At 37.4% G+C, this 21890-nt stretch overlaps 1 protein-coding gene across 2 annotated transcripts in view; it reads left to right on the top strand.

Annotated features, from left to right (window-relative positions):
- The window catches only part of Fbxl17 (F-box and leucine rich repeat protein 17), a 474904-nt gene that overhangs the window by 135199 nt on the left and 317815 nt on the right, over positions 1 to 21890 (top strand). For both annotated transcript variants that reach the window (XM_050153522.1, XM_050153524.1), the window contains one exon: positions 408 to 515. In XM_050153522.1, the coding sequence (XP_050009479.1) occupies positions 408 to 515 (108 nt within the window). The remainder of the gene's footprint in view (positions 1 to 407; positions 516 to 21890) is intronic.

Here is a 21890-nt window from a genome sequence, read left to right as displayed (position 1 = left end):
GATAACAAATCATGAGCCTCGTGGTAAAATATAAACTAATATAAATGGGTTAATTTAAGATGTAACAGCTAGCTAGGAATATGCCTGAGCTGTTGGTCAAACAATGTTGTAATTAATGTAGTTTCTGTGTGTTTATTTGGGTCTGGGTGATTGGGAAACGAAATTGCAGTCTCTGTTTACAGAGTAGCTTTTGTCAGTATCTTCTGTTTCTATAAAGAAGTATGAAAACATGGGTATAAGGGATGTGTGGCCAAGGAAGTAATTCTTAGTCACACAAGTGACATTGCAGCATGTTTGTGTGCTGATTCAAGTGACCCGTTGGAAAAGGAAAGATTAACGAGCCCTGTGAAAAAGACATGAGTTCACTGTGATACCATCTCAGGTAACTTTCTCATATCTTCCCCTAGGTGACAGACCAGTCAGTGAAGGCATTTGCCGAGCACTGCCCTGAACTCCAGTATGTTGGCTTCATGGGTTGTTCAGTTACTTCCAAAGGAGTCATTCACCTAACCAAGGTAAGCGCCACAGCTTCCTTCATTTTCCTGATGTTTTTGAGTATTATGAAGGTGACAGGCCATAGTATTGTCACTGTCAGCCATCCTCCAGTTACTAAGCAGGCACTCCAACACTGATCTATATCCCAACCCATCTTTTTACTTTTTATTTTGCGGCACGATTGGCATTGAACTCAGTATATAGCTCAGGAAATCCTTGAACTTGTGGTCCTTTTGCTTTAGCCATTGACTAGCAGGAGTCACAGACCCGCTGCCCTGTGTGCAGTTCATTGGCTGTTTTGAAGCAGTGTCTTCCTCTATTGCCTGACTGCTCTTGACCTCATAGATTCTAGATCTGCCTCATTCTGGATCTTCATAGGTTCTGGATCCACCTCATTCTGGACCTTCATAGGTTCTGGATCTGCCTCATTCTTGATTTTCACAGGTTCTGGATCTGCCTCATTCTGGATCTTCACAAGTTCTGGATCCACTAATTTTGGATCTTCATCGGTTCTGGATCCACCTGATTCTGGATCTTCATAGGTTCTGGATCCACCTGATTATGGATCTTTATAGATTCTGCCTCATTTTCCCGAGTAGCTGTGCTGGTGGACATTTTCCAGTTGTGCCTGGCTTTCTGGTTTTGCTAAATGTAGTTGATGAGGAATAGTTGGATAACTATAGGAGTTGGCTAGTGTTTGATAAAGTAAATACCAGTTTTAGAAAACTTTCTACCTCCTTTTTCTGAAACAGAATCCTTATTTTAAAGTAGTTTGTGTTTTACATTTTCATTTTACTTATAAAAACATGAGTTAAAGAAACTGATACATGACAAGACTGACTTAAATTTCAACTGAAAACATTGCACATAGATGATACATTGAGTGTGAACTATTCTTTTTCTCACTGTGTCCTAGGAGCATTAGCTTACAAAGAGAATGTGGCTGTTTCATTGATTAATCTGAATGTATAAGGTGAAATGAGAAAATCTGCTGTTAGCTCAGAGTTTACTTACAACCAAACATGTATTTTAGAAATGATGATGGTACTAGCTTCTTTGCGATAGCATTTCATTTCTGTTCCTGTGATCATTAGGGCTAATTCTATATCCATGTGATAGACAAACAGGCTACTGTAACATTTACTCATGTTCTGCCTGGCTTGTGCATTGTATAGCTTTTAACTCTTACCACACTATACTTAGAAAAGGAGTGCTGGTATTGCCCTTTTGCCTTGTCCTTCAACTTTCTCTCATAATGATTACAAAGCTCTTACATGGCAGCACAGGGCTGGAATAAGTAGGGAAGATCACAGCTCTCTTTATGCTTGATCTGTTTGGGTCTCTTCAAAGTTGCAGCTTAGTGAGTAGCATTGCTTTCCTTCCAGAAAAAGGACAAAAGTTTCTGAATTACATAAGTCTGTGCTCCTGGGGGGCAGTGAGTAGATGCCCGAGTCTTTCGTCACCTCCGTTTTCGTCCTGGCTCCTTTGTTAGCTCCATTTTGGTCCTTGGCTCTGCTACTTAGTAACTTAAGTGTGCAAATTACTTTCCAGTTTATTAGCTAAGGCAGTATATGGCAAATGATTTCCTCAGTATTAAGACCACAGTAAGAGTGAAGTAAATGGTCATTATTGCTGTCAAAGTAAATTCTGCTCTAAGCCAGTTGCTAGAAAATTAGTTGTAAGCTTTGGTTCAAAAAAATCAAGTCACCATTCTTATTTAGTGTATCTTAAAGAGATCAGACTTGCCTGGATTCTGAGCACTGGAGCCTATCACTAGAGGAAAAGGTAGTATTCTTAATTTTAGTTATCAATCTACTAAAGCATCTAGATAACCAAGAGCATCTATAACCACATACTTTTAATCATTCCTTGTAACCTTGACCTGAAAATCTCGAGGTGAGTGTTTTCTGGTCTCTTCTAATGCTGTCGTTAGAAATACCATGGATGAATAGATAGGGCACAACTCTTATAATGACCATGTGTGTGATTTTTTTTTATTTTATTTTATTTTTTAATTTTTTTTTTGTGTGTGATTTTTTTTTTATGATCACTCAAAATCTGCTCATCAAAGACAAAACAAGTTTTCCACATGACTGTACCCTCTGAGCATTTGAGATGGCCCCAAATTCTGGTATAGTAGTATTTAAAAGATTCATTATCTGTGATAAAATAATAGCTGCGGTAAATGTATGTGCAAAGCCTCCTTTGCTGGGGAGGCTCTTCTGAAGTTGATAGGCAAGGGTTTCTGGTGTGACCTGCTAACAGGTGAAAACTTCTACACTCATATCAAAGCTAGCCCAGAGTTTGAACCTGCACATTTCTCCATAACAGTATATTCATTTAGATGAGAAGTTGCTTGTGGTATAATGATGGTCACTTTCTTGTGCTCAGATAGAATAAGGTGGCATTGTATTATAAGCATGCAAATATTTTGTAAAGCTGTGAGTGTCAAGTTTTATAAAACTCAAGCGTTAGACTTAAAATCTTTGCCTTCTGCAGTGTTTTTAACCAGTTATTAAAATGTGAAGGCGTAAGTCACGAACAAGGCCACACCAGTTTGGAGTTATGATTAATAGGGTGTTATTTATTTAAAGGGGAAAACTTACAGATCACCGTCCCAGACAACAGCCATCTGCACAACCAGGAAGGGAGTCTAGTCTCCGGCGGAGCAGGAAGTGAAGAGAGCGAGCAGAGGAAATAGCCGCTTTTTTAAAGGGAGAGAGACCACGCCCCAATGGGCTGGTATCACAGAAGCTATTGGTTGGAGGGGCGGAAGGACCTCCCGCAACAAAAATGTTTACAAAATTTTGTTTAAATATACTAAGTGCCCCTTAAATTGTGCTTTCTTTGTTATCATTATACTATGTAATTTTTAATGAAATGATTAGGGACATGTAAAATACAGTGTTGAAAGTAGTCACCTAAAATATGTCTACTTTTTACATGATTTTAAAAAATTTCTTTTAGCACATGGTTTTGCATTTTAAAAATTAAGGCAAATGGCATAAAATTGCTATACATTAATGTCTGTATGTGTAGAAAACTACACACTTGAATTAAATGATCTATTCTTTGATTAAAAATTTCTTGTACCTTAAAGAAGCAAAGGATTTTGAAGTTGTTGGGCCAGGGAGACTGTTAAGTTATTTAGCTAAACCAAAAAAAATGTCAAATATATTAATACATTAGTAAAGAAAATTGGAGCATTGTGACTTCTTTAACTTAAGCGAAGGGCCAGAGGGCAAAAGGATGGGACTAGATGGAAAAGATTGTTATCCTACTACCTCGTTCACTTTGGTTCAATTCCACTTTGACATTCTCCGTCTTAACCTGACTCTCAACTTCCTTTGTCATGTTTCTTGTTTCCATGCCTGGTACTCGGGAGATTCTGCTAAACATCAAACATCATCCCTTTGAACACTGCTAAACCTGTTCATCCCGTCAGTGAGAGGCAGGTTGAGAAAGCCTGGTGCACTGGGTTGTGTTGAAATGTCCAGTTATGTAAGGTGGGAGCCAAGGCTCCTGTGAGAGTTGAGTGTCAGCAACTCCTCTCTAGCAGAACTGGCCTCTGCCACTGTAGGGGTTTGTCACTTATTCTACCTGCTTGTAACTATGAAATGTCTTTTTCTTGCTCCTTTTACTAATTAGCAAATGAAAGTGTACAATTCCTCCCTCCTGCTCAGGTAGAGTGATTCTATATGACTTGTCGCTAAAGCAACCGCAAGGAAAAAATCAGAGCACTCAGAAGTCACAGGAAACAGCTGCCATGGGTTTAAGTTCAAATGCTTAGAGTGAAAAAAAAGAGAGCTCACTTTAAGGGAAGGGTTTAAAACAAGTCAAACATGTAAACGCTGTGGTTTATAATGGCACAAACAGTGCGTGGTCCTTCCAGCTAAAGCATCACAGCAGGGACCAACTCTTCAAAAGATACAAAACAAGGAAAAAATAGTTCAAGTCCTGCATGGTAGAACATGCCTTTAATTCTTATATTCAGGAGGCAGACCAGGAAGATAATATCTGCGAGTTCGAGATCATCCTGGTCTGCATAGTACCAGGGCAGACAGTCAGGGCTAAGTAGAGAGACTTATGATGATGATGATGATGATGATGGATATCCAGCAACAGAGAACAGTGATCCCTAAGCTTTGAGAAACTAAGAAGAAAACACCTGTGATTATCTGAGAGGACTTCATTGAAGGATTTCCAGATGGCAGCAAAGCGAAAGGTGACATACAAAGACCCAATAGATTATGTGAGGTGACAAGACAGAACCAACTGTTCAGGGGGTCATCAGTTTCAGAAGGGAGCAGTGTTGTGGAAGAACTGCACGGAGAACCCAGACATCTGTGTGAATGCCCTCTGCTCATCCCGCCTCTCACAGTCCATGAGTAAGGAGCAGCAAAGAAAACTGGCAAGTGTTTTCAACTGTTTGAATGAAAACCACGTGTTTCAAATTTCCTCTGATGCTGCTAACTCATTACTTAGGTAGAATGAGTAGAACTAAATAGCTGTCCTCAAATCAGAGAGCTCAGTTTTTCTTTCAAGGACTTGAGAGAAGAGCAGAAGTGCACAGAAGAAAGTGGCAAACATGCAAATGGAAGCCAACAACAGAAAACCAGTAATGATACTACTGACTGGTGTGTGTCGACTTGAAGCAAGCTAGTGTCATCACAGGAAGGATCCTCAGCTGAGGAAATGCCGTCTTAAGATGCAGCTGTAAGGCGTTTTCTCATTTAGTGATCATCAGTGGGGGAGGGCTCAGCCCATGGTGGGTGGTGCCGTCCCTGGACTGTTGGTCTGGGTTCTATAAGAAATCAGGCAGAACAATGTAGAGGAAGCAAGCCAGTAAGCAGCTCCCCTCCATGGCTTCTGCATCAGCTCCTGCTTTCGTGATCTGGCCCTGTTTGTGTTCCTGTCCTGACTTCCTTCAATGATGAACAGCAATGTGGAAGTGTGATACAAATAAACCCTTTCCTCCCCAATTTGCTTTTTAGTCATGGCATTTTATTGCAGCAATAGAAACCGTAAGACAAATTGGTACCAGCATAGTGGAGTATTGCTGTAATAGTCCTGACATGTTTTTGGGAGGATTATGGAAGGTTGTTGAGTGTTAAGAGCTCAGTGAGGGGTTAATGGGGGTGTTCTTTAAGAACTTGGAAGATAGGAATATTAAGAGAAGTGCAGAAGATGGAAGCCTGGCTTGCAGAGTTTGAAAGGGAAGTTCTATCTGTGTCATTTGTTATTTTGAATTAAGATCCCCTGGTTCTGGGATCTTAGCTGGGGCTGAAGAGTCAGCCGTGATTAACAAGATACCAGAACTACTAAAGCAAAATTTTGCTTTCCTGAGATACTTGATGCTGGTTGGCTGGAGCTAAGAAATTAGCAGTGATTAAGAAGAGACCAGCATCAATGAGGTGAAATCTTTTGGGAAGTGATTCCTGAGTGCACAGAGAAGCTGTGTTCTAGAAGCAGCCAAGGTTGTACCTTGTACTGACACATGGACTTGGGAAAAGCTCATGTTTTGGTAAGAGAGATGAGGTCTAGTCTGATTGACCGGAAAGGGAAAGATGAAAGTGCTGATATCATGACTTCTAGCAAGTGGGACAAACATTAAGGGAATAAAAAGAGTGTTATTATGAATAAATGTATGCATATGTATGGGACAATGTGGAGGAAAGTTTTACCCGAAAGCACAAAGTACCAAAGCTTACCCAGGAAGGTACACCAGCATGTGCTTTCAGCATCATTAGAATCCAGGAATCGGGTGCCAGCTAGTCTACAAGGCAAGGCTATCATTCCTGTAAAGGAGAAACTTGGAGCTGTACATAACCAGAATTTTCTCAGTCTCTTAAAGAAGTTCTATTTTTACTTGGCTTTTTGCTAAGAGTATTCCAAGTGTAGGTGGATTCAATAGTGAATTCTACAAAGGATTTAAGAGAGAAGAAACCAATTCATCATGACTATTGTAGAGGTGAGCCTATCATTACCTTTGTAGGAAAATCTGATAGAGACATTACAAGCTAAGAATATTGCATTTCGCTGTCATGAGTAGAGATTGCCCTAGGTCTAGTGAAGACAGAGACGGAAGTCCCCAAATTTGAGGCCAACCTGGTCTATACAGAGAGAGTTCCAAGACAACCATGGCTAAAACTGTGTTTCAAAAAACAAACAAATAAAAAAAATGAATTGGAAAAATACCTATTGCACATTTAATAAAGATTAATACCAAAATTTATAAAAGCTCAGAAGTAAGAAAAGGATTAACCTTAGTTTTAAAACTGGCAAGGTACCTGAGTGAATATTTTAAAGAGGACACATAAATGATCAAAGATTTGATGTTTATTATTAATAATCATCAGAGAGATGTTTGTTAAAATTATAATGAGATATTATCCCATACCTGCCATAATAGTTATTATGTAAAAGTTAAAAGATTACAAGTGTTGGTGAGCTATGGAGAGAAGGGAACTCTATATGTTACTGATGGTAATTTATATTAGTACAACATTTTATAAAATATATGGAGGTATCTCAAGGAAATATCACAGTTACCACGTGTTCAGTTATTCAGCAACTGAATTCAGTATGCTGAAGAGATCGTCCCAGCTCCATATTCATTATAGCAGTATTCACAATGCCAGCGCATGGAAGCACGTGAGTGTTTGTTAACAGATGGAAGGATAAAGGTGATGAGATGCACGCCACCCTGCTCTGTACCCAGACTTGATTGCTCCTCTTTTCATCACAGGAACAGCAGCACATGACCAAGCAGCATCTTCCCTTTAGTTTTCTCCCTACCGGTTCTACAGAAATGCTTGCCAGTGAGAATCACCTAGAGAAACCTCAGAATTCAGAAGTTAAAAGAATAGTCATAATTAAAATACCTGAAATATTTTGCCAAAGAATTCAAAAAGTTTAAAGAGGGCACAAAGAAATAACTCAGTGAAATCAAGAAGAATGAGTATAAGGAGAATAAACACATGAGTGATGCCCAGGAAAACACAAACTAAAGTTCGATGGAAATTACAAAGACAATACAGGTAGTGGGCATGGAATTCAATAAAGAGACAGAAACATTGAAGTGGACTCAACTGAAATGAAGACTAAATTGAAAACCCCAATAGCTCACCTAGAAATTTCAAAGCAAAGCCTTTAAAAGAGAATGAATCAGGAAGATGTAATATTGCGACTTGAAGCTAAACTATAGCATCTAGACCAAATAAGTAAGGAACGTGAAAAATTAAAAAAAAAACACACAGAGCAGGGGGGAGGAGGGAAGGAACACATGGAAATATGGGACATCATAAAGAAAACAAACCTTTCAATAATAGGCATGGAAGAGGGAGAAGAATCCCAAGTCAGCGGCATAGGCCAGATCTTCAAGAGAATCATAGAAGAAAGGTCCCCCAAAGTAAAGAGAAAGACATACTCATACGAATACAAGAAGCACTCAGCACACTGAATAGACAAGACCCTAAACAAAATCTCCACATATAATAACTATAATGTAACTATATATAACAAAAATAGTGTATTGAAAGCTCTGAAAATAACACATTATATATACAGGAAACCCCATCAGAATAACAGATGACTTTTCAAAGGAAACTGAAAGCCAAAGAGCCTGTAGCAATGCATCCAAAATCCTAAAGGACAGTGACAGCCAATCCAAAATAATATATCCAGCAAAATTATCTGCCGTGACTGAAGGAGAAAGACACTTTTCCATGACATAAACAGCCTCCTAAATCTATATCCATCTAACCTAAGAAAAATAGAGGAAATATTATTTTGAAAGATTGAGCATGACAGAGAAACTGTGGGAAGAAATATGAAGCCATAGTTATAAAAACAGAATACCACTAAGAACACAAATAATACCAATAATCAACAACAAGATGACTACAATGAACACAAACATTTCAATAATATATTTAAATATCAGTGGCCTCAATTCTCCAGTCAAAAAACACTGACTGACTGAATGGATCAGAAAACAGAATCTATCTGCCGCTTCCAAGAAAAAGCATAATTTTAAAGATAGGTCCTGCTTTAGAGTGAAAGGGTTGACAAAGTACTCTAGTCAAATGGGACCAGTTAGCAAGCAGACATTGAAATCCTAACATATGACAAAATAGATTTCAAAATAAAACTAAGCAGAAGAGAATAAATAAGGATATTTCATTATGATTAAGGGGACAGCTAATCAAGATGATATTCCTATTCTAAACCTATATGTCTCAAACTCGGGGTTTTCCAATTTAATTAAAATCTTGTACTGGAATTAAAACACAGATAAACATCTGCTCTAATTGATATTATGAATCTTGGAGAGAGAAGTCTGAAAATGAGGCAGACTAAAGTCTCATGCAATAGGCAACTAAATTGAGAACATCAGAACTTTATACTGCGGGTTAAGAATGGTCACATGAGTAAAGTCCCCAGCCAAAAGGACAAGAGGCACAAACATAGCAATAACTAGTTGTAATGAATAAAGCAACTCACGCCTCTCTGCTGTACCTGGGAGGAGCATGAAACCACATTCTGAGATCAATTCTGTGATTTTGAATAAAACAGCGGTCACAAGACTCTTCTTGTCTTTTTTTTTTTTTTTTTTTTTTGACTTTTCTTGTTGACTCCATTCTTGGACTGTGCTCCGACATTTACTTCAATACCCTACTATGTCTAATAGACAAGTTGTCTAGAGAAAAAATAAATAACTCATAATTCACTGACACCATACAACAAATGAATTTAGCAGAGTATTGTGCCAAATACCAAGGAATACATATTCTGCTCAGCACAACATGGGAGCTTCTCTGAAATAAATAACATCATGAAACACTAAACAAATTTTCACAGATTTCAAAGGATTGAGAACATGCCTGGTATCTGATCTGGCCACAGTGCGGTAAAACTTAAAGTGTGGATCAAAAAGCTCTCTCATAAATACACAAACTCATGGAGATTAAACAACTCATTACTAAATGGTGGGTAGGTCAAACAAGAAGTCAAGAAAATAAAGAACTTTCCTGGAACTAAATGAAAATTAAAGCACGACGCAACACACTCCGGGGCTTGTTGAAAGCTGTCGTATGAGGAAATGTTTTGTTCTAAGTGTTTACATTAAAAAATGAAATCAAGCACAAATAAATGTGTGTTCCGTGAAACTGGAAAAAATATACGAGAATTGGATGATTTTCTAGATTTAGGTAAACAACTAAAATTAAACCAAGACAAATACAACAGCCTAAACAGGCTCAATGAGTAGATTGAAATAATAGAAAAACGGCTTCTATTTAAGACAAATACAACAGCCTAAGCAGGCTCAATGAGGAGATTGAAATAATACAAAAAAAAAAAAAAAACAAAAAAAAAAAACAACAGCTTCTATTTAAGAAAAGTCTAGAACCAGATGAATTGACAGCAGAATTCTACTGGGAATTCAAGTATCCATAGCCATTCTTTCTTAAATATTTTTTAAAAGAAAAGAAACAGAAGGAACACTCCCAAACTCTTCCTATAAAGCCAGTGTTACTTTAATATCCAAACCAGTTACACATACACGAGAGAGAGAGAGAGAGAATGAGAATATTACTGGCTAACATTGCCAGTGAACATAGACTCAAAAATACTCAAATAAAATACTTGGAGCCAGAATACAGACATATATCAGAAATTTTATTCACTATGACAAAGTTGTCATTAGCCCTGAAAGTCAATGAATGGAATAAACCTTATAAATAGACTTCAAGACAAATATTACTTGATCATCTCAATAAAGGCAGAAAAAGCCATTGATAAAATATGCCCTTACTGGGTTCTCTGGCAGAAGGGGGGGGGCGGGTGGCACAGAGCCAGATGGTGAATGTCGAACGACCCAGCTGCCCTAACATCCTCCCTCCCACCCCAGGAGAAACACACCCACTGAGTCAGGAGTCTGTCGAAGCAGGATCTTGTTTGATGGTATCAAGCAGGGATTTATATAAGGTTGTTGTGTGGGTGGAGAAACTTGGGATAGGTTGAGGCAGAGTAAGGAACTAGGGCCAACAAGATTCTGCCATGCTCTCAGTGGCCGAGCAGAGGCAGGTCTAGGTCGAGTAGCCAGAGACAGATCTCCAAAATCTAGCTAGACTCAGGAAGTTACACTATGCCAACTCAAGTTAGGCTCAGGAAATTACATTGGGCCTTATGAGGCCTAAATGCCTAAAGGATAAAAGTCTTAGAGAATGTAGGATTGGAGGACACATACGTCAATATAACAGCTATATACAAGAAACCCACAGCCAACTTCATCCTAATTGGGGAAAGGCTTGAAACAGTTCAACCGAGGTCAGGAATTAGGGATGGTTACTATCTCCACTCCTTTTCAGCGTTGCACCCAAGGTACCAGATGGAACAGTGATGCAAGAGAAGAAAATTAAAGGGCTACAAACGGGAAGAAAATGTCAAATGTTCCTATTTGCAGATAATAGAGCTCATAAAAATTTTTACTAGAAAACTTCTAGAAATGACGATAAATTCAGCAATGTAGCAGAGTAAATAATCAACTTCAGAACTCAACAGCTTTTCTGTATACCAACAACAAACGTGCAGAGGAGATTATGGACACAGCGTCATTCATTCGTAGTAGCCTCAGATAAAATGTCTAGAGAGAAGTCTATCAAAGGGCATGAAGGAACTCTACAATGAAAACTTGAAATCTCAGAAGAAACAGAAAGTCACTAGCAAATGGGAAGATATCCTATGTTCATTGGTTGATAGAATTAGCAGTATAAAAATGACCATTCCTACCATAGGCAGATTCAGTGCAATCCCAGTAAAATCTGCATCTTCTTCTTCCCAGAAATAAAAGAAAACTACTCTAAATTTTATATGGAACCACAAAAGACCCCACTAGCCAAAACAAATCTTGAATGTGGGTAAATGCTGGAAGAGTTATAATTCTAGATATTAAGATATATTACAAAGTCATAGTAATAAAAAACAATATGGTGTTTTACAGACACACCTTTGGATCAGTAGAACCAAATCAAAGACCCAAACATGACCACACATAATTTCAGACACTTAATATTTGACACCAAGAATATACACCAGAAAAAAAGAGGCATCAACAAATAATGGTGTATACTAGATGTCCTCAAGTAGAAGAATATTAGACCCATATCAAATACTTTGTACCGAGCTACCTCCAAATTGATCAAAGACCTAAATGTGAAACTGGAAACACTGGAACTGCTGGAAGAAAACATATGATGTATGTAGGAAAGGATTTTCTGAGTAGGAGACCATTTGACCAAGGATTAATGCCAAAATTGATATTTGGATTTTCGTGAAACTAAAAAGCTTCTGCATAACAAAAGAGACAATCGGTGAAAAAAAAAAAAGCTGGGTGAAGAGGTAGCCCAGAGAATGGGCGAGAACCTTTGACAGCTAGACATCTGACATTTGCTTAATATCCACAATATTCAAAGAATTAAAAAACAAAAGGTCAAAAGAAACAAAACCTCAACAAATAACCTATTAAAAAAGGGACTTGTGACCTTCTGAGAGAGTCCTTAAAAGAGGGAAAAAAAGAAAACAATGGCTAAGAAATATCTCAGTAAACATTTATGGTCCCTAGCAATTAGGGGAAATTCCAGTGAAAACAACTTTGAGAATTTATCTTATTCCCATCAGAATGGCCGAGTTCTAGAAAACAATCAGCAGTATGTGCTGGAGGGAAGTGGAAAAGTGAACCCTTATTCACTTCTGGTGGGATTGTAAACTGGGACAGCCACTATGGATACCACTGTGGAAAAGCTTGAAAAAGCTAAAAATAAGTCTGTCATGTGACCCAGCTGTTTCTCTTTGTGGCACATGCCCTGATGTCTGATTCCCCTCTGTATGCTATGAATATGTTTTATTACCACTGATCAATAAAAGATTCCTTGGCCCATGGCAGGGCAGAATATAACTAGGTGGGAAATCTGTGAATGCAGAGAGAAAGAAGGAGGAGTCAGGGAGACACCATGTAGCTGCCAAGAAAACAAGACATGTAGAAAATGAGGTAACACCACAACCACATGGCAATACATACATTAATAGAAATGGATTAATTTAAGATGTAAGAGCTAATTAGAAATACTACTAAGCCTTCGGCCAAACAGTGTTGTAATTAATATAGTTTCTGTATGATTATTTGGATCTGAGTGGCCAGGAAACGAAAGTGCAGTCTCTGTTTACAATGCCCAGAGGACATGGCAGTATACTCCACAGGTGTTTGCTCAGCCATGTTCATTGCTGTTCTAGTCACAATTGCTACAAAATGGAAACAACCTATGTTTCTTACATTTGATGAATGGAGAATGAAAATGTGGTTCACATACCCGTGGAATACTACTAAGCAGTGGAGTAAACGAAATCATTAGCGTTACAGGTACATGGATTAACTAGAAAAGAGCATATTGAGTGAGGTAACCTAGACCGAGAAAGACAAGCGTCACATCTCGCTTCCTGGAGGCTCCTATTTCTATATCTGTAGATGTAGCATGAACCACAGAACTCAAAATGAGACCATCACTAGGACAGAGGGAGTTAGGAAAACAGATGCAAATAATGGAGTACAAGTGGTCTGATAAAAAGGGAACTGGCAAAAGAGGGTCTCCTTAGGAAGGAGGAGGGGTTTAAAGGGGAATGACAGGATACAAGGAATCTGATTGGAGAAAATGGGCAAAGGAAGGGCTCTTTAGAGAAGGGGGGAAAGGTAAATACAGGAGGTGGGCGGTCTGTTAAATAACTGTATGGATGTGTGAAAAAGTCCCAAAGTTTCATACCAGTAACTATTTATTAAATCTCTCTCTCTCTCTCTCTCTCTCTCTCTCTCTCTCTCTCTCTCTCTCTCTTCATCCCCCCCCATAACCTCTCCTGAAACGTAAAACACATATAGTTCAGTGTATAAATATACACACATAGTTCAAACAAGCTCTTCTCATTTGGCCTGATGGCACTTCAGTACCAGGTGCCCACTTTTGCGTTGTTTGTTGGTCAGTGCTAAGAGACATCCGAAACATGCAGCCCGTTGCCATTGCCTTTGGTTCCCCCCAAGGAATGAAAGGTAAATTCCTATTCCTGAGCACACAGTGTACTTCAAAACAGGACCTAGAATTCCCTGTGCTAGTACTGATATGAATGCCACCTCCATGAGGATAAACGTTTATGGTACCAGAAGGCAACATGAAAGAATCAAAGGAGGAAAGCAAACAATAGTCTCATACAGCTATCACATCTTTGAACTGTATCAGTGACTAATATGACATAATAACCCTACAGGTACAGTAGTGGTGCATATACCTTGGTGGTAACCACTGTCTCCTGCTCAGTAAGATGGGAGACCATGCCTGGAAATTTATACTCATAGATGATTGTATTCTTCAACATTAATGTGTATCCACACACGCATGCATGCAAAAAGAATTGATAGAAAAGGACCCATGAATTTGAAGGAAGTTGTGGAGGTGTATATGGGAGAGTTTGGAGGAATAAAAGCAAAGGGAGAATGTGATTTAAACCTTTAATTTCAATACTTGGGAGGTAGAGGTAGTTTGATCTGTTTGAGTTCGAGGCCAGCCTGGTCTGCAGTGCTAGTTCCAAGACAGGCTTTAAAGCAACAGAGAAATCCTGCTTTGGGAAAAAAAGTTAGTTGAATTTTCAAAAGGCTACCGTAATACATATTCACAGTAGAATTTCATTTATCCAATAAAAAGGGCATAGATTCATTTCTGACAGCATGGTGAGTCTCGAAAAAGTTTATTAAGTAAAATAAGCCCAGCTTAAATAGAGACTGTGTTCTCATTTGTCAGTGAAATCTACAAAATTTTAGCTAAAAAATTAGGGAGTAGATTGTAGATAACCGAGTCTAGAGCTATCAGATAGATGCTCACCAAAGGCCCCAAAGATTGGGTGAATTATTGTAGGACACTTAGGACAGAGTAAATGGATTCACTTGGGTCTTCATTGAAGTAGAACAACTTGGAAACATATTGGTGTTTACTGAGAAAACTCAGATATTAACTGCCTGTTGAATAGTAGGAGACTATTGTTAGCTTTATGATTTTTATATTATGCTTTTAAAACTTTTAATTTTAAGAGATGAATAGTTGAGTATTGGTGAAATGATAAGAAATTAGGGAATCACCTATAAGGAGATTAAGAAGAAAGAAGTGGTTAGGCATATAAGGAAATAAGTATGATAAAGTAGTAATAATTGAGCTGAGTTAAATAACATTAGCTGTTATTTATTTGTTTCTAGTATGCTTGTTTGTATTTGAAATTTTCTATAGTAAAATAATTGTGTCATAAAATTAAAACTTCAGGTGATAATTTGAAATTACAGAGTTTTTCTAATCAAGATTATACTTTTAATGACTATATAATGACCTGAAAATGTGTAGGGTGATAATTAAAGTAGGTATCAGTATATAGATTAAGTTAAAATTAATTGACTATCCCCATAGAATCTGAACCGTCAACATGTGCCTGGAGTACAACCTGGGGATCCTGGGCTCCAGAGCGTGTATCACAGACACGCAGTGAAGCGATTAGCTCACAGATAACTTTAGGCACTCATTGATATGCAGTGGGCATTAAGGAAGACATTGAAGGATTTTGTCAAAGATTATTTTTATAACATATATGAAAATTATGTGTTCTCTGTGAGTTGGAAATATGAATTTATTTTCTTCTTACATTGTTGCTATATATTAGAGTTGGAAGATAGTGTTTGGTTATTACTTAATGTCTTACTGTTGTTTCAGTTACTCATTTTATTAATAACATTGGTTAATTTTGTGGGACTTGCTAGATACAGATTGAGTTGTTTGTGTTTAGAAGCCAGTTTTCCTTGAGATATTCAAAATCTAAAGAAAATGCCCAAACTTCTGATATTTTCTAGGATCACAATCATATTTAAAGAAGTTGAAAATAAAAAATACTTATTTTTAAAAGTGCTTATGGTTGAAAATATAAACTGTTTCTTAAAGGAAAATAAAATTGATTTTTTCAGTAGATTTAACATAAGTAATGGAAAAAATGATCACTCATGCAGCTAACTCAATTTTTGTCTTCCTTTTCTTTTTTATTCAGAGACCAGAAATGAAAGATGAATTTTCTTGCCTTTTTAACTTTCCAAATAACTGGTCACTTTTAGTGTTTTTTTCTAATAATAGAATGTACTGCCTCAGTACTTAGAGGGTGATGATATCTTTTAGTCATAGATGACTACTTCATTTGTTTCTGGTGAGTTATATGTGTCTCAATGATGTTTTAAGATGTAGAAAATACGTTTTTCAATTGCTTTGAAGTATGCCCTAGTGCCTGTCACCCAGCGAACGCTAGAAAAGGTGTCTGCTGGCTTGCCATGTTTTCTCTTCTAAGACAGAAGCTGAGTTTGAGACGATGAAGGTGGTTCTCTAGATCTGATAAGATTTATTAATTGACTTTTTTTCTTAAAGGCTCGCAAAGGGCAGCAAACTATTTTTCTGTGTCATCAAAGCTAATGGTATGGCTGCTGATTTCCCACACTGGACAGGGCATCTCATCTGTCTTGCTTTCCTCCTTTGCAAGCTGGTGATGACAATGACATTTACCTACTTTATATTATATAAGGAAGAATGCTTACCATTTATGTAAAGAATTTAAAAATTAGATAAAATGAAAGAATTTATAATGACCTACAAAAGTTTCTTAGCACTCTACTTCTAGCTGCTAGCTATTATATTATAAGAGTAAAATAATTTTTAAGGCAAACATTACTTAAGAACTTTGTCTCGTTCTCTACCCAGTGTCTCTGCTGAATGTTAATATTAATGACTCTGTTGCTCCTCAGAGCTATGCTTTTTTTCTTTTTCTGCTCATCCCTTAAAGATGATTTAGTTAACAGTGAATAGATGAGATAGTATTTAAAAATAATTTAACATGCGTTGTCCTATAGTGATATACAAACGGGATTTACTATTCTAGCTTCTTCTTAGTTCCCAAATTAGTGACTGATATTTATTTTTACCAGGAAGGTTCAGTAATTTGTCACATCTAGTGTTGTCAGTGTTAAGTGGGAAATGCCTTCTCTGTGGGACTACTCTTCGCATTTCATAGCTCTGCTACTCCTACTCTAGCAGTAATATATTTATTTATTTGTGCTACATTCTCATGTCAGCCCCTGAAATAGCAAGATGTATCAGTGTGACACCAGTAAAATAAATGAATTCATCTTTGTAATGACTGACCTATGAAAGTCCTAACAAATAAAATGAGCAAATGAGATTCTCCATGGAACCTCTTCTGTGATACAGTTGCTTAATAGAAATACATGACATAAAATGAAGAGCTGATGGGTCTTTTTGAAAGGGCTTTGCTTAACTCTTGTAGTTACACTTTAAATATTATTTTACTGTGCTTTTATTATCTTCCATTCACTTTTTGGATTTTTATCACACACTTTTGAATTTTGTTGTAAATAACTTTACAAAGAGGATTTCAGTGTTACTTCATTAGATGTCAAACACAAGGTCAGTCTTTATTCAAAAATGTATTGTGAGATATTACTTCCAGCCAGTTTTTATCCTTTAAAATTAGTTCATACTGTTGTGATGGAAATTTTATTTGCAGATCAATGTGATTCTATTGCATATCTCTTTTGACTTATAAAGCAGTGGTGTTGAAATGCATCAAGTTTCACTTATAAGTCAGTAGAATATAACTGCCTGCATAAAGTAATAAGACTTAGGCCTCATTGATAACAACTTAGTAATATAGTCAGGAAATGTACTATTGATATAAAGGTGAATATATTTATTACTTTCAAGTAAACATTGTGGAGTATAGAATTAAATAGAATCTACTTAATTTAAAAGATGATTTATTAAAGCATTGGCAATCACTTTATAGTTTTAATAATTTGTCTTTAGTATTCTCTTTATAGTTAATTGTCTCATTTTTAAGCAATACATTGATTATCTGGGGCAGGCTTGTCAGTGCAGAGAAGCTCCTACCTGTGTACTTGTTGCATATGCACTCATAAAAGTATTCACAAGACACCCCATGCTAATCTTGAGACACTGAGAACCCAAAGGATCATGTATTTCTTATCATTGTAACACTATGCTTAGTTTATAATGGTTGTCTAGAATATGAACTGTTACCTTGTGCCTCTTTTTTTCTTTGAAAATGAGAATTACCTTCCTTGGTGTCTCCCTGTGAGTCAGAAGTTAGCTTATATAGAAGAGTAGGATGTTCAGACATTTCTGTGTGAAGCTTTAACATTTAACCAGATCTTGGCCTCTGTCATTATTCACTGTGACTTTTTGGTTTACATTTGGTCCTGAAATTACTGTTCGTTAGATGCACTAGAGAAACCCTGTAAGGCAGCTTTGCTTCTTGATTGTTAGCTTGGCAGCCAAGTGTTGCCTCAGTTGTTTACACAGAAGCTGTTGATCATTGTATTTACAAAACCTTTAGGAGTGTAGGTTTTCCCTCAATATAAATATCTTTTCAGTTTTTTCAACTGATTATAGCGCAGTGGGTGATTGGCAAACCACATCCCTCCACCTACCCAAGGAACAGCTTCCTAATGTAGCTAGAGAAATGATTGGTGATTGTTTTGATCAGAGGTGCTTATTTCAGTATGAAATTGGCATTTAATATTGGAGCTTAACAATGGAGCATGCACACTTGTTCCCAAGCAAACTGCTCAAGTTGTAACTTTTAAACTTTCTGCAGGCTCAAAGAAGAGCACTGTAGGATTTTAGGCAGGATACAATAATACCCTTGCAATTATCCCATTTCTGGATTGCCGTAAGGACTTCCATAGATAGACGGCATCATTTTTGTTGTTGCTGCAAAACCCCACCCTTTCCCCTGCTTGTCCTTTGCTTTGGGCTGCTCCAAGAACTGTTTGCTTTTTAGAATCCTCCTTTTAAATTGTAGGAGCCAAAGGACCAGCACATCTGCTCCAAGATTGTGTACACCCATGAAATCTCAACAATATTGTAGCCCAATATTACTCAGCAAGACCTGAGTAATAATAATACTAGTTGACATGCCAGTGTGGATGGGTGAAATCCCCTGGGGTACTACCCCAGGTAAAGACCACAGGCAGTTAATGAGTCTTCTCCAGGGCTAAGCCCCTTACTTGGTATTCCAATACCTAATGGCCAGCCTAAAATCAGATACATACAAGCAACACTAAACATACTCATCAGGTTGTATTTATATACTTATAATTATTATATACTTATATGCATATATTCATGTACTAATAATAAAGAAAAAGAGAAAAAGTGGGGGTAGGGTTAGATCTGAGAGGGGTTAGGAGGAAAAGTGGATTGTGGTTAATGTGATCAAAAAAGGTATGAAGTTCTTAACATAAAAAATCTTACACACACAGACACACACACACACACACACACACACACACACACACACACACACACGAATCTTTTCTAAGCACGTGCTTTTATACCTGGACATTATACAGGACTTCACTCTGCAGTGTATATTTAATGGAACAGAAAAAAGAAAGAGGGAGGCTATGCCATTGTCTGCGTTCCACTGTTTTTAGTACCGACATTTGTCCCAGCCCTTTTATTCTGTGTCCTTCCTTTGAGTAGCTCTAACTTGCTATGTTAACATGGCCTGTGGATTCCAGGCATGCTCAGTCTCCCTTTTGCCCTCGACTTTGCAATGTTAGGCTTTCTTGCTATGGCTAATTCTCAGTCATATACTGCCAAGTCCAGTTTATTCAGCTTCTCTTTTTCTAGAATATCTTTTTCCTTTACTGATATTCCCCTCATGTAACATGAACTTATTAGTAATTTTTTTCTGATTAAACTGACTGATATTTCTGCATCCAGCTAGGTTTCTTATATGAGAGCACATAACAACTGCACTGATTTTTATTTTCTTTCAGGGAATAGAGGATTGGGCATAGGATGTAACTCAGATTTGACACTGCTCTATGCTAGCATTGCCTGTAGTGCTGCCTTGAATCTGTACTGGAGAGATAAGGGCAGGCCAGTTTACATGACAGTTATGAATAATGAAGCTATGAAATTCTGGAGCGGGGGTGTCAGTGTAGATGCTGTGTTAAATATAGAAGGATGATTTTAACATAGTCTTTTAGTAATAGCAAACATGAAGTGTTTTTTAATTGCTGAAACTTGTAATGTCAGTCTACAAAGGCAAATGTAAGAAAACCAGCCAACAAGTTACCTATTATAAGCTACGTATGTGTGCTATTGGTTATTAGCTGCCAGTTATTTGATATTATATATTGGATGACTTTGATAGGTAATTAAAATAGATTGTACCATTTCAGTGCTTCTGTTTCTTTTCAAAAGTCATTGCTTTTTACAGATAAAAGGAAGGTTTAAGATTCAGAACAATTGTCAAGGTAAACCATAAATTTGATAAAGTTTTACTTTAGATGTTTACTAGATACTGTTATTTTAAGTTTCATTTCATTAACTGAATGTTTAGGAGTCACAATGGACAGTTACTTCTGTCAGAAAGTAGGTTTCTATACAATGCTATACATTTCCCCAATTCATTTTGAAACTTTGTGTTATTTACTTTAATGATAATATAGTTCAATTTTATTATATTTGCTTCAAATAAAACTATAGAAAGCCAGTTTTTTTTTTTTTAAAATAATTGAGTAACTACTCACCACACAGTCATTATGCTGGAATTTTAGCTCTTTGCTGGGAGCTTTTACCATTAGTATAATGAGAAGAGTCACCAGTAAAAACTTAACTAATTCTAAAGTTAAAAACTTTCATAACCAAACATTGTCGCTTCTTGGAACTGCTTGTAGAATCGGGTGAAGCTAAGTAAAAAGATATGAGTCAGTATTTGGAGAACTCCTGAGTGCTTTGGAGTATAACTCCTCACCAGCCTTTTTGGCATTCGGCTCTTGTAAGCCGTTGTTTTAAAACCCCTGGAGGTGATCACTCCTTAAGTATTCATGGCTAGGTGATTGGGAGTATGGTAAGAGCCATTAATGTTTAACTCGAATGCAATTTCAAAGTGGTTGAAGAAACAGTATTTCTTTTTTTTAATTAATTTTATTGAGCTATACATTTCTCTCTGCTCCCTTCCTTTCCCCTCTTCTTCAGCCCTCTTGCATGGTCCCCATTTTCCCAATTTACTCAGGAGATCTTGTCTTTTCCTACTTCCCATGTAGATTAGATCCATGTATGCCTCTCTTAGTGTCCTCATTGTTGTCTAGGTTCTCTGGGATTGTGATTTGTAGTATGTTTTTCTTTGCTTTATGTCTAAAACTATGTATGAGTGAGTAGATATGATTTGTCTAAGAAACAGTATTTCTAAATCTGCACTGAGATTTCTTTAAGGCCTAGGTTCTGATTCCTTGCTCATTTAGATACGTCGTCTGATACTCCAGTTTGAGGTAATATCAGACTTGTCACTTTTTTTGTGGATTTTGGAAAAAGGTAGAAATAAGAAATTATACAGAGACAGCCAGAGACGGGGAGATGGGAGAGAAGGAGGGAGGGGAGAGAAAGAGAGAGATGAAATGTTTATTGTGATAAACATGGCTTATTGCATATAAAGAAAGATTTTATATAATGCCTTGGCCATCTGGCTTGTAGTGAATTCCAGACCTCTGGTGAAGTGAAGAAAAGCTGTGGGGACCTGCTGATGCGGCCTCCATATTGTGAAACCTTTTTGGTGGTGTTAAATGTTGGGGTGGGGAGAGGCTCCACCAGCTGCTGAAAACATTGAGCACCTGATCTGACTTCCAGAATCTTAGAGACGTTATCCTTAAAGTATTTTTTATAGTTTACATCGCTTTTTGTTTGAATTGTTTTTCAGTTAATATATAGAACACTTTAAAATAACATGAAAGCAAGTTTTTTTCTAGACAGAATTTGAGATTTCTAGCGTTTTTATCCTGTTTACTCATTTAAACACACTTGTGTTAGTGCTTTGTGTGCTGCGGTGTCAAGCACAGGTAGCACAGCACGGCAGTGCTCCGTGCTGAGCTGCAGCTGCAGCTTATGCTTTTCTGTGCTGGGGCACAGATACTTCACTAGATACGAACGTAAAGCAACATGGTGCACACTGGTGCAAGAATGAGACTTTTCCTGGGTTTGCATAGAGCCAGGCTTCTGTGCTGAGTTCTGCCCAAGGGTGTGTGCTAGCTGAATTACAAATGGGTAGGCCAAGGAAGTGAAGTGTGAACGTGGCCCTGTGTACCTGCCCCAGATAGCTGGGCCATCATTGCCACCATTTTTATAGTAAAACAATTGAGTTTGTTTCTTTTTCTTATTCAGTGTGGAACCTCAGCCATGGACTAGGACTGCTTATATCCTGATAGAGATATTCTCACAGAGCGA

Source organism: Alexandromys fortis, unplaced genomic scaffold, assembly GCF_014885135.2.
Source record: "Alexandromys fortis isolate MF-2015 unplaced genomic scaffold, M_Fortis_MF-2015_v1.1 scaffold_61, whole genome shotgun sequence".
NCBI lineage: Eukaryota > Metazoa > Chordata > Mammalia > Rodentia > Cricetidae > Alexandromys > Alexandromys fortis.
Note: the sequence above shows the minus strand (reverse complement) of the source record. Positions and strands in the feature narration are given on the sequence as shown.